General features: G+C 34.3%; 1 protein-coding gene across 2 annotated transcripts; it reads right to left on the minus strand.

Moving 5' to 3' along the window:
• Positions 1-7565: 7565 nt before the first annotated feature.
• LOC120321074 (putative uncharacterized protein DDB_G0284213) lies at positions 7566-13926 on the minus strand. 2 transcript variants are annotated; one of them, XM_039372447.1, is made up of 2 exons: positions 11079-13926; positions 7566-7810 (listed from the first exon to the last, which is right to left on the minus strand). In XM_039372447.1, exons 1-2 carry the CDS (start codon positions 12211-12213, stop codon positions 7707-7709), a joined length of 1239 nt encoding a protein of 412 aa, XP_039228381.1. In that variant the 5' UTR covers positions 12214-13926; the 3' UTR covers positions 7566-7706. The 2 variants fall into 2 exon arrangements, with proteins under 2 accessions (XP_039228381.1, XP_039228383.1); XM_039372449.1 differs by having other exon boundaries at positions 7566-7804; positions 11073-13926.
• Between the last annotated feature and the right edge of the window lie 1573 nt (positions 13927-15499).

Raw genomic sequence — 15499 nt, forward strand, 5'->3', positions numbered from 1 at the left:
CATATTATTTTAGAAATATTCAATACATCTATCATTTTTTTTTATTTGAAATTTCCAAATAATAATAAATCGAAAAAACCATCAATGATCGATGCATCAAATTTTTTAATATTTGTTAATATAATTATTATTATATAATTAATAGTTATTATTAATAGTTATATGCTAGGGCTGTCTACTTAGTTTAAATTTTTACATATGTACATCAATACAAATACCAGCACCCTTCACCCTTTCATAAGATGCACGCGTAGCAATAAGACATCACATCCTTTTCAATTAAAATACATTTCAATACAAAACGTATTTTATTTTCTAATTTTTATTTCTATAAAATAAGAATGCGTTTTAAAAAACAAGTTGAATTTTTTTAATACTAGCCGAAAACAGGAAATTAATATATTTTATCCAAATTGGTTTAAAGTTTTAAAAGTGCAGCTGACCATGAAAATAAGATGTGCTTAGCGCTGAGTTCGTGTGCAATTTTTACGTACATCAAATTCAGCGTTCAGCTAATCTTTGGCCCTATGTATGCCAATGTTTGTAGTGTATGTATATTATTTTCTCATGCAATACTCCCGCGCGAAATGTAGTTACTGTAATTTTGAGCAAACTTGTTTAAATTATTTGCATAGAGGCTTAACCATATATTATAGATCTTAGAAAAGGGCAATTAAGTCATAAGAGCTATCTTAAAATCATTAAAGATAATTTTTAAATCATTTTGGTACTATAATCATAGGCTTGAAACTAGCTACATATATAGTCATTTAATTACTCTTTTAAAAATAGCAAAATGTCGATCTTGTTTGCACTTTTTTTTGAACTTACCTGTATGGTAGTTGTACTAATTATATAATTTATGACAATAAAACTCAAAAATACTTTTAAGACAACACGGCACATGCGAAGCTTAGACTTTGTTGTCCCTTAAACAACTGAGGGCTGCATACGTGGGTAGAAAAAAAAGACTTATGTGGAGGCTGGAAGGCAGCGAGAATATGCACTGGAAGTTGACTGAATAGTCTACGGGGTTAATGAAATTGTTATTTTTTTTATAAATTCATTTTGTTGTGGTTTATCAAGTGTGTAGTATCTTAAACATGCACTCCGCCCAACAAAAAAAATAAATTGAATATTTTCATACTTTCATAGAAAAAAGGACATGCCATGTCCGTCTGTCAGTCGGTATGAACGTCGAGATCTTAGGAACTACAAAAGCTAGAAAGTTGAGATTAAGCATGAAGACTCTAGAGACATAGACGCAGCGCAAGTTTGTTGACCCATGTTGCCACGCCCACTCTAACGCCCACAAACCGCCTAATGCTGCCGCGCCCACACTTTTGTAAAATGTTTTCATTTTTTTTGCAAATTTTTGTTAATATTATAAAATTTAGTCTGTTTACCAAAAATATTTTGCCACGCCCAGTCTAACGCCCGCAAACCGCCAAAAACGGTCAGTGCTGAAATTTCTTTTTCGCACTGCTACAAGCTGAGTAACGGGTATCAGATAGTCCGGGAACTCGAATAAAGCGTTCTCTCTTGTTTTTGAGAATACAAATTTGGAAATCTGGATTTCATTTCATTTCTTTCGTCAAATCCAGACTAGGCCAGATTCCCTATTCTTTGGCGAAAAATTTTGTAAATTTTGAAATATTTTGAAATAACTATATATTATGAAAGAGCAGGAGGACACCAAAAATTATTCGTGCGCATAATAATGCCTTCAAATTTGTTGATGGCATTCATTCAGTGGAAACGATAATTGTCAGCCTGGCGCAACAACTACACAAACTACTTTATTTTATGAAGCCAAGGCCTCGGTTTGGCAGTCTGCATCTTCGTAGGAAACAGAGCATACATATAGCGACATATACTGATATTTACTACTGTTCAAATATATATTCATATCCAGCATGCAATGTAAACAACCCACATTCGGAGCCAACTCTAAATCTTCAATTATTGTATAAAATCAATATACCAAGCGGGCGAAATAATAAAGACGTGAAAACTATTTCTCCACGTTTTTTTTTTATTCTTAGCGGTGTCATTAGTAAAACATTTCATTGACGCAGTCGGAAGGATACAAAAGGGCTTTGAGTGGAAAATAAATAAAATTTTATAAAATAGTACAGTTCTCATAAATAATTCGCAATACAAATGCGCGAAAAATTTTCAACGTAATATATAATTGTCCAACAAAAAAAAGTGGAAGTGAAACTAGAAAAGCGAAGAGAAAAGAAAACACATTAAGATTAAAATAAAAAATTCTAGGAAAGTTATTGTATACAAACTTTTAAACTTTATGTGAAATTTAAAATAAGTGAACTCAAAATATAAAAAACAAAAAATAAAAAAAAAAACAAAATATTACGGAAACAACCAGAGCAAAAATCTACAATGGTACAACCAGTTATTGCCGCACCCCAAATCGTGGCGCTAAGCAACAACAACCTTGCTAAAAGAAATCATCTTATTCAAGGGTGATCCAGTAACCCACTACACCTTCGTTAGCAGAGTGAACTTTGTAATGTCACTCTAACGAACAAATGATATGCGACAACAGAGGATCCTATTTGGATCCATTGAAAGGAACTTGGAATGACACGAAACGCGATCCTTGGGACTCCCAAACATTGAAGATTGACCTTCTCTTAAATTAAGACTAGTCACATAATTCAAACCCCAAACACCGAACTACAAAATACTGGAGAGCTTCAGAAACTTCTCAGACAAATCTGAGAGCATTCTGCAAAGAAGCAGATTTTCTTATTTATGTGATTAAATATTCCATTAAAATACTTATCAAAAAACAACCAATACAATTATTCACTATTTTAGCTCATAATGATATTAAAGACTTAAGAGGGAATTTATAAAGAACAAATTAATTTTTAATTAAATAAAATCCTAATCAGAATTATAAATCACACAAATTCAATACAAGTGTAGCCCAGTTACCCTTAATATTCCCAACCCTTCGAACCGAAAATTGATCAATACATGCATCCATTTAGACCTATACACAGTATATGCCTGATAACCAACCTATGCACTATGGGAAATTTGACCCCTTTTTCTGGCCAAAACCCATTTTCTGAAAGTCGAAATATTACAATAACATTTAGTGTACGCATTCATGATTGAACAATCTTTAGTGCTGCGTACTAGAAATTTAAATAGATGGCGCCACAACAAAGAAATCAGGTGTTTAAAACAGCTGTTGCGCGTACACAAAACAACAATCTGCAACATTAAGTTTTTCTTTCGTTACAAAAGTTCTATTATCTTTGGAACCAAAGCGTTAATTTCCATTCTGTAAAAAGTATTTTATTCAGTGGTGTAATTAATATATTATCGCCATGTAATTAATATAATATATCTTTGTCAAAAAGAGAGAGAGCGATCCGGTCACTTCATGGTTCTTTATTTGAATGAATCTTCTGAGCTGATTTTGGGTTCAGCTAACCCGCACATATATTGCTTATCTCTATATATTTCTGAATTGCATTTATACATATACATATGTATGCAGAAGGCATGCATATGTTTATGTATGGCTTGACCACTTGAGCTGCAAAGTGCATGCTCAGCATTCCCAGGCTCCGCGATCGGCTTATGTATAAGCGTTCGATCATATTTCTTGGGCGCTGGAATGCTTATATTATTGTTGTTGGTCATTTTGGGTATTTGTATGTCTTTATTTAGTCTGGCACAATGTGACTATGTACAAACGTTAAGACATACCCATTCTTTGATATATGGAAGGGTAGATATGCTACACCTCCCTTTTTAAAGAAATGACGTAATACATGTAGTCATTTAGTTTTAGTGTGAATTTATTGTGTTTTTTTTTTTTTAATTATTTATTGAAATGAAATTTATTTGTTTCTTATTATATACTTAATTAATAGTAATGCTCTGTCTCGAGGGTAAAGGCATTTGTGTGTAATGACAAGTAAAGTTTTAAATTGAATTACGTTATGTTTTAAGTTTAAATTTCTTAGAAGAATATATATTTTTTTTTGTATTTTTATGTATTTTTTTTTTTTGGGGTTGATCAGACCTTTTCTTTAATGAAACGTTTCATCGATTATATATTTTTAACCTATCCTTATGTACTTTTTGTTTCTTATTCTTGTTATCTTTAATTATAATGTTATCCCTATCTTCTATGGTTTCTAGCGTATAAGGACCTAAATATGCTGGATCTAACTTATGACCCGCTTCGTTTCTTAGACTTACTTTATCTCCTACTTTTAATTCAAAATCTAACGATTTCTTATCGTAGTTTTGTTTCCTATAAGACTTAGCTTTTTCTAACATAAGTCTAGCTCTGTTGTATGCTATTTCTAATCTAAATTTTATTTCCTTAGAGTAATCTTCTACATTATAAAGTGGCTCTACTCTATTTATTTTATTAAAATCTGCGAACTGTCTTGGTAATCTACCAAAGACTAGTTCATATGGACAGTACTCATGCATAACTGATGGTGTTGTGTTGAAACAATATGTGAAATATTGTATCCAAACGTCCCAATCAGTTTTATCAGCAGAAATGTACGAACGAATGTATTCATTGAATGTTCTATGACTTCGTTCTATTGTCCCTAAAGTCTGGTGACGATATGCTGTGGATGTGAGATTTTCAATCTTCATATATTTACACATGTCTAAAATTACTTTGTTTTTATACTCGGTACCCATGTCCGAAATGAACGTCTTCATTGGACCGTACTTTAGTATAAAATTTTCGAATATAGCTTTTGCGACTGTATTTGCGCTCTTGTTCGCAACAGGTATGGCTACCAGATATTTCGTTAAATCACATATTAGTGTGACGATGTATTCATTGTTATATTCTGATTTCGGTAGTGGACCAACGGTGTCCACTATCACTATATCGAAAGCATTTGCTGGGGTTTCTGTTTTAGTCATTGGGGTCTTTGTGTGTGTCGTTGTCTTCGACATTTGGCATTTATGACATCTACGTATGTACTCTTTTATATGACGAGTCATATTTTTCCAATAGTAGTGTCTTTTAATTTTTGCTAGCGTTCTTGTAATGCCTGTATGACCTCCTTGAATTGGATCGTCATGGAATGTAGACAGTATTGATTGTATCTCTTTTTCATTTTGTATAATGGTCACCGGCTGGAGTAGCGCTACTCTCAATGATTTTAATTTCTTGTTGCCCATCTGCTTGAAAGCATCTATTGAAATGGATTCAAAGATTTTTTCACTCGGTGCCAATTTGAGTTGGCTGATCTTTAGTATACCGGCTTGCGTTTCAAGCCTTTGGAAGAACTGATCTAAATCTAGAATTCCATTGGTATATAAATCGTCAACTTCAATTCTTGCAATAACTTTATTTCCTCGTTTTAGTAAACAAATAGATTCAGTTATTCGCAAGGTCACTACTTTTCGTACTTCATCATTTGTTATGACTTCATGTACGTTGGGCTTGGATACATTTTGGATACTTTGCCTAGGCAATAGTTCCTTATTTGATACTGTACAGTTTTTATCCTGTCTACTTTGTTGCCTGGTAGTGACTTTCAGGACTTTATGTTGCATGTCTTTTAATTCTTTTATATTTATACGCGAAAGTGCGTCTGCTACGAAATTATCTTTCCCCTTTAGGTATTCTACAGTGAAGTCGTATTCTTCAAGCTCTAGCCGCATGCGAGTTAATTTGGAACTGGGATTAGTCATAGAGAATAGATACGTTAATGGTCTATGGTCCGTTTTAATAGTGAAATGTTTGCCATAAATGTATGGTCTAAAGTGGGTAATTGCCCAATGAATTGCCGTGAGTTCTTGTTCCGTTGTACTCTTGTTGCTTTCCCCTTTTGTAAATGAACGAGATGCATAAGCTATTGGGAGTTGAATCCCTTCACGGTTCTGAGTTAGAACCGCTCCGCAAGCTAGTTTACTAGCATCTGTTATAATGCAAAATTCTTTGCGAAAATCAGGATATTGTAATAACGTGGGGTGCATAAGCTTTTCTTTAAGGTATTCGAATGCGTTTTGGCATTCGTTTGACCATTCAAAAGGGACATTCTTTTTACATAATCTAGTTATGTGCCGTGAATAGTCGGCGAAGTTTTTTATAAATCGACGATAATAGTTGCAGAATGCTACAAATCGTCTTGCGCTCTCCGCATCATGAGGGGCAGGATAATTTTTGATGACGTCAAATTTCTTGTCATCTGGCAAAACTCCTTTATCAGTGCATTTGTGGCCTAGGAAGGTCACTTCATGCATGAAAAATGAACATTTTTCTGGATGCAACTTTAGGTTATATTTCCTGCATACATTAAAAACATCAGTTAGGTTTTTAATCATGTGTTTTTCGGAACATCCTATCACCATTAAGTCATCCATATAAAGGAATGCCTGAGAAGGTTCCAAACCGGAGAATGATATGGTCATCATTCTCTGGAATGAATTTGGTGCTATTTTAAGTCCAAATGGTAATCGCGTGAAGCGATATGAGCCATTGCTTGTTGAAAATGATGTTATGTTTCTTGAGTTTTCTTCAAGTTCTATTTGATGAAAACCTGACATCAAGTCAAGGCATGAAAAGTATTTAGCAAGACCAAGTTGATCTAAAATGTCATCAATTCTTGGGAGTGGAAATTTATCAGAAAGAAGTTTTTTATTGATTTGACGATAGTCAATTACTAATCGCCATTTCTTTTGTTCTGAATTCGGTAATGATTTTTTCGGAACTAACAAGAGTGGGCTGTTGTACTCGGATACAGACGGTTCTACGATTTTGTCGTTTATTAATTTTCCTACTTGTTTTTGAATTTCATCAATATGGCTATGCGGACTTCTGTAGTTTTTTATATAAATGGGTTCATCATCTTTAAGTCTTAATGTTTGTTTATAAAAATTATTTGTTGATATTGGTTCGGTTTCCAGTCCGAACACATCACTATACTTTGTGCATAATTCAGTTAATTGGCTTTTAAATTGCTCTGGAAAATTTTTCTTTAGTTTGGAAAGTACTTGTTCGCTTCTATTTTCTGGATCGATGTTATGAATGTCGTAATCTTTTAGGTTTTCATATTGGATTTCGTTTACTTTGACCAATTGGTCGAAATTAGTTGTGTTTAGAAGTCGAATGTATACATGTTTGGATGCTGCTATTGTATTTGCAATATAAATTCCATTATGTATTTCCTGATTAGGAACGAAAATGTAATCATTTACGGTATTAATGTCTATTTTTCGAATAACTTGTGATCTGGCTGGCAGAAGGACTGTATTGTTGCCTGCGCTATATGTTATCGGAACGTATATTGGATATTTTAAATTTTGGGGTCTAATTATAAGCCAGTCTTCACTTGGTTTGAAATCTAGTTGGCAATTGAATTTTTTTATAAAGTCAATTCCTATTATTCCATCACATGGTATTGAAAAATTTGAGTCTACCAAATGAAATTCATGTGGAATAATATATTTTGTTGATCGAAGTTCTATTGAGGTTGTTCCATGAGATTTTATTACGCCTTGGCCTATGCCTTCGATGTTTATTATTTTTTCATCGTGAATTTTGAAGTTATCAGAATTTACTTTTAAAAGTGAGATTTCTGCACCCGTATCTATGAGGAATGTTAGTTTATTTTCAGTTGAATGATTATAGAAGGTTACGAATGTATTAAGACTATAATTGATGGTATGAACTTTTGCATTTATTGATTGTTTCCTAAAGGGTTCTGTGAGTTTTCCGACGTATTTTGCAACATCCTCACATTGTTGTTGTTATTGCTCTGATTGGAGTTAACTCGGCCTCTTCCTTGGTTTTATCAGCAGAAATGTACGAACGAATGTATTCATTGAATGTTCTATGACTTCGTTCTATTGTGCCTAAAGTCTGGTGACGATATGCTGTGGATGTGAGATTTTCAATCTTCATATATTTACACATGTCTAAAATTACTTTGTTTTTATACTCGGTACCCATGTCCGAAATGAACGTCTTCATTGGACCGTACTTTAGTATAAAATTTTCGAATATAGCTTTTGCGACTGTATTTGCGCTCTTGTTCGCAACAGGTATGGCTACCAGATATTTCGTTAAATCACATATTAGTGTGACGATGTATTCATTGTTATATTCTGATTTCGGTAGTGGACCAACGGTGTCCACTATCACTATATCGAAAGCATTTGCTGGGGTTTCTGTTTTAGTCATTGGGGTCTTTGTGTGTGTCGTTGTCTTCGACATTTGGCATTTATGACATCTACGTATGTACTCTTTTATATGACGAGTCATATTTTTCCAATAGTAGTGTCTTTTAATTTTTGCTAGCGTTCTTGTAATGCCTGTATGACCTCCTTGAATTGGATCGTCATGGAATGTAGACAGTATTGATTGTATCTCTTTTTCATTTTGTATAATGGTCACCGGCTGGAGTAGCGCTACTCTCAATGATTTTAATTTCTTGTTGCCCATCTGCTTGAAAGCATCTATTGAAATGGATTCAAAGATTTTTTCACTCGGTGCCAATTTGAGTTGGCTGATCTTTAGTATACCGGCTTGCGTTTCAAGCCTTTGGAAGAACTGATCTAAATCTAGAATTCCATTGGTATATAAATCGTCAACTTCAATTCTTGCAATAACTTTATTTCCTCGTTTTAGTAAACAAATAGATTCAGTTATTCGCAAGGTCACTACTTTTCGTACTTCATCATTTGTTATGACTTCATGTACGTTGGGCTTGGATACATTTTGGATACTTTGCCTAGGCAATAGTTCCTTATTTGATACTGTACAGTTTTTATCCTGTCTACTTTGTTGCCTGGTAGTGACTTTCAGGACTTTATGTTGCATGTCTTTTAATTCTTTTATATTTATACGCGAAAGTGCGTCTGCTACGAAATTATCTTTCCCCTTTAGGTATTCTACAGTGAAGTCGTATTCTTCAAGCTCTAGCCGCATGCGAGTTAATTTGGAACTGGGATTAGTCATAGAGAATAGATACGTTAATGGTCTATGGTCCGTTTTAATAGTGAAATGTTTGCCATAAATGTATGGTCTAAAGTGGGTAATTGCCCAATGAATTGCCGTGAGTTCTTGTTCCGTTGTACTCTTGTTGCTTTCCCCTTTTGTAAATGAACGAGATGCATAAGCTATTGGGAGTTGAATCCCTTCACGGTTCTGAGTTAGAACCGCTCCGCAAGCTAGTTTACTAGCATCTGTTATAATGCAAAATTCTTTGCGAAAATCAGGATATTGTAATAACGTGGGGTGCATAAGCTTTTCTTTAAGGTATTCGAATGCGTTTTGGCATTCGTTTGACCATTCAAAAGGGACATTCTTTTTACATAATCTAGTTATGTGCCGTGAATAGTCGGCGAAGTTTTTTATAAATCGACGATAATAGTTGCAGAATGCTACAAATCGTCTTGCGCTCTCCGCATCATGAGGGGCAGGATAATTTTTGATGACGTCAAATTTCTTGTCATCTGGCAAAACTCCTTTATCAGTGCATTTGTGGCCTAGGAAGGTCACTTCATGCATGAAAAATGAACATTTTTCTGGATGCAACTTTAGGTTATATTTCCTGCATACATTAAAAACATCAGTTAGGTTTTTAATCATGTGTTTTTCGGAACATCCTATCACCATTAAGTCATCCATATAAAGGAATGCCTGAGAAGGTTCCAAACCGGAGAATGATATGGTCATCATTCTCTGGAATGAATTTGGTGCTTTTTTAAGTCCAAATGGTAATCGCGTGAAGCGATATGAGCCATTGCTTGTTGAAAATGATGTTATGTTTCTTGAGTTTTCTTCAAGTTCTATTTGATGAAAACCTGACATCAAGTCAAGGCATGAAAAGTATTTAGCTCGACCAAGTTGATCTAAAATGTCATCAATTCTTGGGAGTGGAAATTTATCAGAAAGAAGTTTTTTATTGATTTGACGATAGTCAATTACTAATCGCCATTTCTTTTGTTCTGAATTCGGTAATGATTTTTTCGGAACTAACAAGAGTGGGCTGTTGTACTCGGATACAGACGGTTCTACGATTTTGTCGCTTATTAATTTTCCTACTTGTTTTTGAATTTCATCAATATGGCTATGCGGACTTCTGTAGTTTTTTATATAAATGGGTTCATCATCTTTAAGTCTTAATGTTTGTTTATAAAAATTATTTGTTGATATTGGTTCGGTTTCCAGTCCGAACACATCACTATACTATGTGCATAATTCAGTTAATTGGCTTTTAAATTGCTCTGGAAAATTTTTCTTTAGTTTGGAAAGTACTTGTTCGCTTCTATTTTCTGGATCGATGTTATGAATGTCGTAATCTTTTAGGTTTTCATATTGGATTTCGTTTACTTTGACCAATTGGTCGAAATTAGTTGTGTTTAGAAGTCGAATGTATACATGTTTGGATGCTGCTATTGTATTTGCAATATAAATTCCATTATGTATTTCCTGATTAGGAACGAAAATGTAATCATTTACGGTATTAATGTCTATTTTTCGAATAACTTGTGATCTGGCTGGCAGAAGGACTGTATTGTTGCCTGCGCTATATGTTATCGGAACGTATATTGGATATTTTAAATTTTGGGGTCTAATTATAGGCCAGTCTTCACTTGGTTTGAAATCTAGTTGGCAATTGAATTTTTTTATAAAGTCAATTCCTATTATTCCATCACATGGTATTGAAAAATTTGAGTCTACCAAATGAAATTCATGTGGAATAATATATTTTGTTGATCGAAGTTCTATTGAGGTTGTTCCATGAGATTTTATTACGCCTTGGCCTATGCCTTCGATGTTTATTATTTTTTCATCGTGAATTTTGAAGTTATCAGAATTTACTTTTAAAAGTGAGATTTCTGCACCCGTATCTATGAGGAATGTTAGTTTATTTTCAGTTGAATGATTATAGAAGGTTACGAATGTATTAAGACTATAATTGATGGTATGAACTTTTGCATTTATTGATTGTTTCCTAAAGGGTTCTGTGAGTTTTCCGACGTATTTTGCAACATCCTCACATTGTTGTTGTTATTGCTCTGATTGGAGTTAACTCGGCCTCTTCCTTGGTTTTGACCTCGTCTTCCTCCACGGTAATTATAGTTATTATTGTTGTAACTGCTACCTCGGTTGTAATTGTGGTAGTTATTTCTGTCACGATTATAACCTCGGCCTCCTCTATTATTGTTATTTGCACCTCGTCGATAATGGAGAACAGTGTTACTTTGACCTGTTATCTCGGTGCAAGAGTTGACAAATTTGGAGATGGCTTCATTCATGTTTGTGAATGTGCCTGCTTGCATGATAAGTTTAACTTTATCGATGGAGCAATTTTGTGTCATGGCCTTTACAGCTGCTGTAGTGCTGTATTTATTTGCAATGGATTGGCTGATACCTTCACTGATATAGGCGCCTTCAAGGGCCTTCGTCAGTTTTTCCACCTCTTGGGTGTACTGGTTGGCCGTTTTGTTTTTCTGTTGCAGATTGAGGAGCTTGGCAGATATGACTTCTACCGATTCTCCTTTTACTGCAGTCGACAGTTGGGCAATAATTTCATTAATTGTTTGCTCATTACTGATGAGATTCCTAGCAAGGCCTTTAAGTTTTGTTTTTATAAGGCTTACGGCTGTTGTCTCATGAGCGCCCTTTAAGCTGTCTAATAGACCTAGAGCGTCTAAGAAGCTTTGCAGATTTTCATGCCTACCATCAAACTCTGGTATCAGAGATGTGGCTAGCCTGATGAATTCTGTTACTGTCTGAGCCATTTCGGAAATTGTTATTGGTTCAGGCTTAAATTCGATTTGATCGCTTTCCTCTAGTGTTTCAATGTCACTATCGGATTCAGCGTCGCCTGTTTGAATAGATTCATCTAGCCCTTTGAACTGGTCAGGATCGAATTCCACCAATTGATCTAGGCTTTCTGGCACGTTAATTGCAATATGTCTCCTGTTTTTGATATTATTTAATCTTGTATTAAGGGATTTTATTACCCTTAGACATTTGTTGCAGTGCTCAGGTGTGAATCTATTTTTATAGTTATTTACTAAAGTAACTATATTATTATATTCGCCTACTACAATTTCTGTGTGGCTTTTTAGGGTCTCTGGTTTAATTACTGCATCTCTATTAATGCATTTGTAAGATTTGTCAAATCTATAGCGAAAGTCGTCAATGCGTTTCGCTATTTCGCTCCATTCCATTCTTAGATTGTAGCTTCTTGATCATTTCTTTTTTTTTTTTTAAACCAGATCTAGATGGTTGGCCCTGCTGACATATCTTTTTTTTATAATTTTATTATGCTTAACATAAAGTGTAAGCAAAAATTGTAGAACTAGAACTACTGTTATAATTAGTAGTAAAAGTCGCAAGGATTCAATATCTTCCCTATGATCGATTATTTTTACCTCATTTACTACATTGGCAGTGTTGTCACTTGCCTCCTTGCTAGAGCTAAACCATCCCATTTTAAATTATATATTCAATGGAACCCTTCATTAAAAGAAAAAAAAAAAAATTAGATATTCTATTTCTTCTACGAAATCAATGAAAATAAAATTAAAATTTTCTCTTTTTTTTTTTTATTTTACGCTTGTCATTGTACCAAAACCTTTTTTTTTTTTTGAGTGTGAAAAAGTTAGTGTGTGAGTTAATGTGGTTGGCTTACAGATTTAATTACAAATTTTTTAAAAAAAAATTAAAAATCCAACCACATTTGTTAGTAAAAGCCTAACAGAGATTAGTATTTTTCAAGCAGCGGTTTCCCGCATCGGCTTGAATTTAGAAGTTAAAAACTAAGGCAAATTGGGGCATTGGCAAAATTTTGCAGCCCGTTTGCGTTATTTCGCACCTTGCGAAACTTGGAAACTTGTCTTCTTGGATGCGCTCTTTGTAGCGTTTTTCGGCTGCCTTGTTTAGGCAAATTGGGGCATTGGCAAAATTTGCAGCCCGTTTGCGTTACTTCGCACCAGTGCGAAGTTTTTCTTCAATTTGTTCCAAACGCTCTTTGTAGCGTTGCCGGTTCTCTTCATCTTTGGCGAGCTGGGTCATTTCTTTGACCAGCCGCCGTTGTTGGAGAAGCTTGACCCGACGGCCACTTCTTTTATGTTTTTTAATTATTTTCTTTTGCTGTCGAGCCCGATACTCAGCTATTGTGAGTGGGCGTGGTCCGTCTGTTGGGTTTTCTAAAGCTTCTTTTAATGTTGGCGGATCTTTCTGCCTTTTTGGCTCCGCTTTTTCGAATTCTGGCTCATCCGCCATTCATTTACACGGTATTTTTTTTTACACATTAAATCACTTCGGTCCGGGTTCTCTTCCGGATTGTACAAATTATTAATTTGCCGTTTATGATGTAGACGGCTGTGGCGGAGGTCTTCCCCTTCCGGGTGGTGCGCTGCATACACTGCCAGAAATCAAAATTTCACTCACAGTTTGGTTCTTTAAGTCACGGTCGCCATGTAATTAATATATTATCGCCATGTAATTAATATAATATATCTTTGTCAAAAAGAGAGAGAGCGATCCGGTCACTTCATGGTTCTTTATTTGAATGAATCTTCTGAGCTGATTTTGGGTTCAGCTAACCCGCACATATATTGCTTATCTCTATATATTTCTGAATTGCATTTATACATATACATATGTATGCAGAAGGCATGCATATGTTTATGTATGGCTTGACCACTTGAGCTGCAAAGTGCATGCTCAGCATTCCCAGGCTCCGCGATCGGCTTATGTATAAGCGTTCGATCATATTTCTTGGGCGCTGGAATGCTTATATTATTGTTGTTGGTCATTTTGGGTATTTGTATGTCTTTATTTAGTCTGGCACAATGTGACTATGTACAAACGTTAAGACATACCCATTCTTTGATATATGGAAGGGTAGATATGCTACAGTGGGCCTTCTATTAGGCGTTTGCTACATTCAATAGAAAAAAAAACTAGTGTTGTCCCAGTAATTTAGTAAAAATCTTAGTTGCTTTACAAAAGTATTTTTTTTTATAATGCCTAACTTTGAATAGAGATTTAAAGTGATTGCAGCAGATTGCATCAATGAAATATACCTCATGTTGTAGCTTATTTAATTCTTGTTCAGATTATTGTAATTTTAAAAACCACTTTTACCGATTTTGGGAGAATTTATAGATTTTAGACTTAACCCTACTTTTCCAAATTCAGAGTAATCTCATGCTAAACGGGAGTTAAACAAGGCGGTTGCTGAATTGTTTTGTTATTTTAATTAGTACTATTGTTGTTAAATTCTATAAAATAATTAAGTATATAAACTCTATCACGAAATCAGTTCTTTTTGCTGAGATTAGAAAAAGCATACAAAATGAGAGAAAGCCTTTACGAAAGTTAATAATATAAATATAAGGGACTGTGCCACGCCCCCAGTTTTTAGGGTAAGTTTAGATATGGTCTAGTGCAAATTAATGCAAAAAAAAAAATTAAATATCTTTATTCGTTTTGGAGTTATAAATTACAAAAAATAGAAAGGGCGGTGCCACGCCCACAATTTTTGGTACCATAAAAGATATGGACTAGTGTAACCCCATACAAAAAACACCAATTGAATATCTCTCCCCGTTCTGGAGTTATTAATTTAGGCCAGAAAAAGTGGTCAAATTTCCCATAGTGCTATGTGGTTGTGATATTTCAGACCGGACCCATACATAAACACACAACTAATAATTCACAAAAGTCCTTTCCCACAACATTCCAATAAAAACCAAAAAACCTCAAACAGCAAATTTTAGAGGAAATACATACCCTCAAATACAACAGCCCTCCACATCTATTAATACTAACTTCCCAATTACTAAATGACTGAGACCGTCGAGCAGGGAACAAATTTGTTTATTGACTAATTGAGATTTCAAGACGCGCACGAATACAAACAATTTCAACTCTAGTTGCGCTTGGGTAAAAAATAAATAAATCACCCGTAACCCAAAAGACTACACTTTAACCCAAATTAGGCAGTAGTAACATAATTGAAAGTTCAAGAAGTTTCAAAAGAAAAGCTTCTGGTCGAGGTTGATTGGATCAGGAATTGGAATGGAGAAGCAGACTGTTTCGAGATGGGATCGAGAACGATCTAAGATAAAATCCGATAATAGTGTCTTGTAAGGCTCAGCTAAAAATCGCTGCATTATGCATTAGTTAAGTTAGTAATTAAAATTTATTTTTGCGTATAAAATAATTGGTTTCAGATATCTCTGAAAATAATTTGGCAGAGTAAAGAACGAAAAATCTGAAATAAAAGTAAAAACCTGCGAAAAGAAAAAAAAAGTGAAGTGAAACATAACAAACAAAATAAATAAATAAGTAAATATAAGCCCCCCAAAATAAAATGAATTAAATAAAATGTGTGCGCTGAATATCGGTTAAAACAAAACAACGGCAATAGCTACTAAGGCTTTAGGCATAAGTTAATTAATAACAATTCCTACTGTGTAGTATATGTATGTGTAATTAGAGTTT

This window comes from Drosophila yakuba, chromosome 2R (genome assembly GCF_016746365.2).
Source record: "Drosophila yakuba strain Tai18E2 chromosome 2R, Prin_Dyak_Tai18E2_2.1, whole genome shotgun sequence".
NCBI lineage: Eukaryota > Metazoa > Arthropoda > Insecta > Diptera > Drosophilidae > Drosophila > Drosophila yakuba.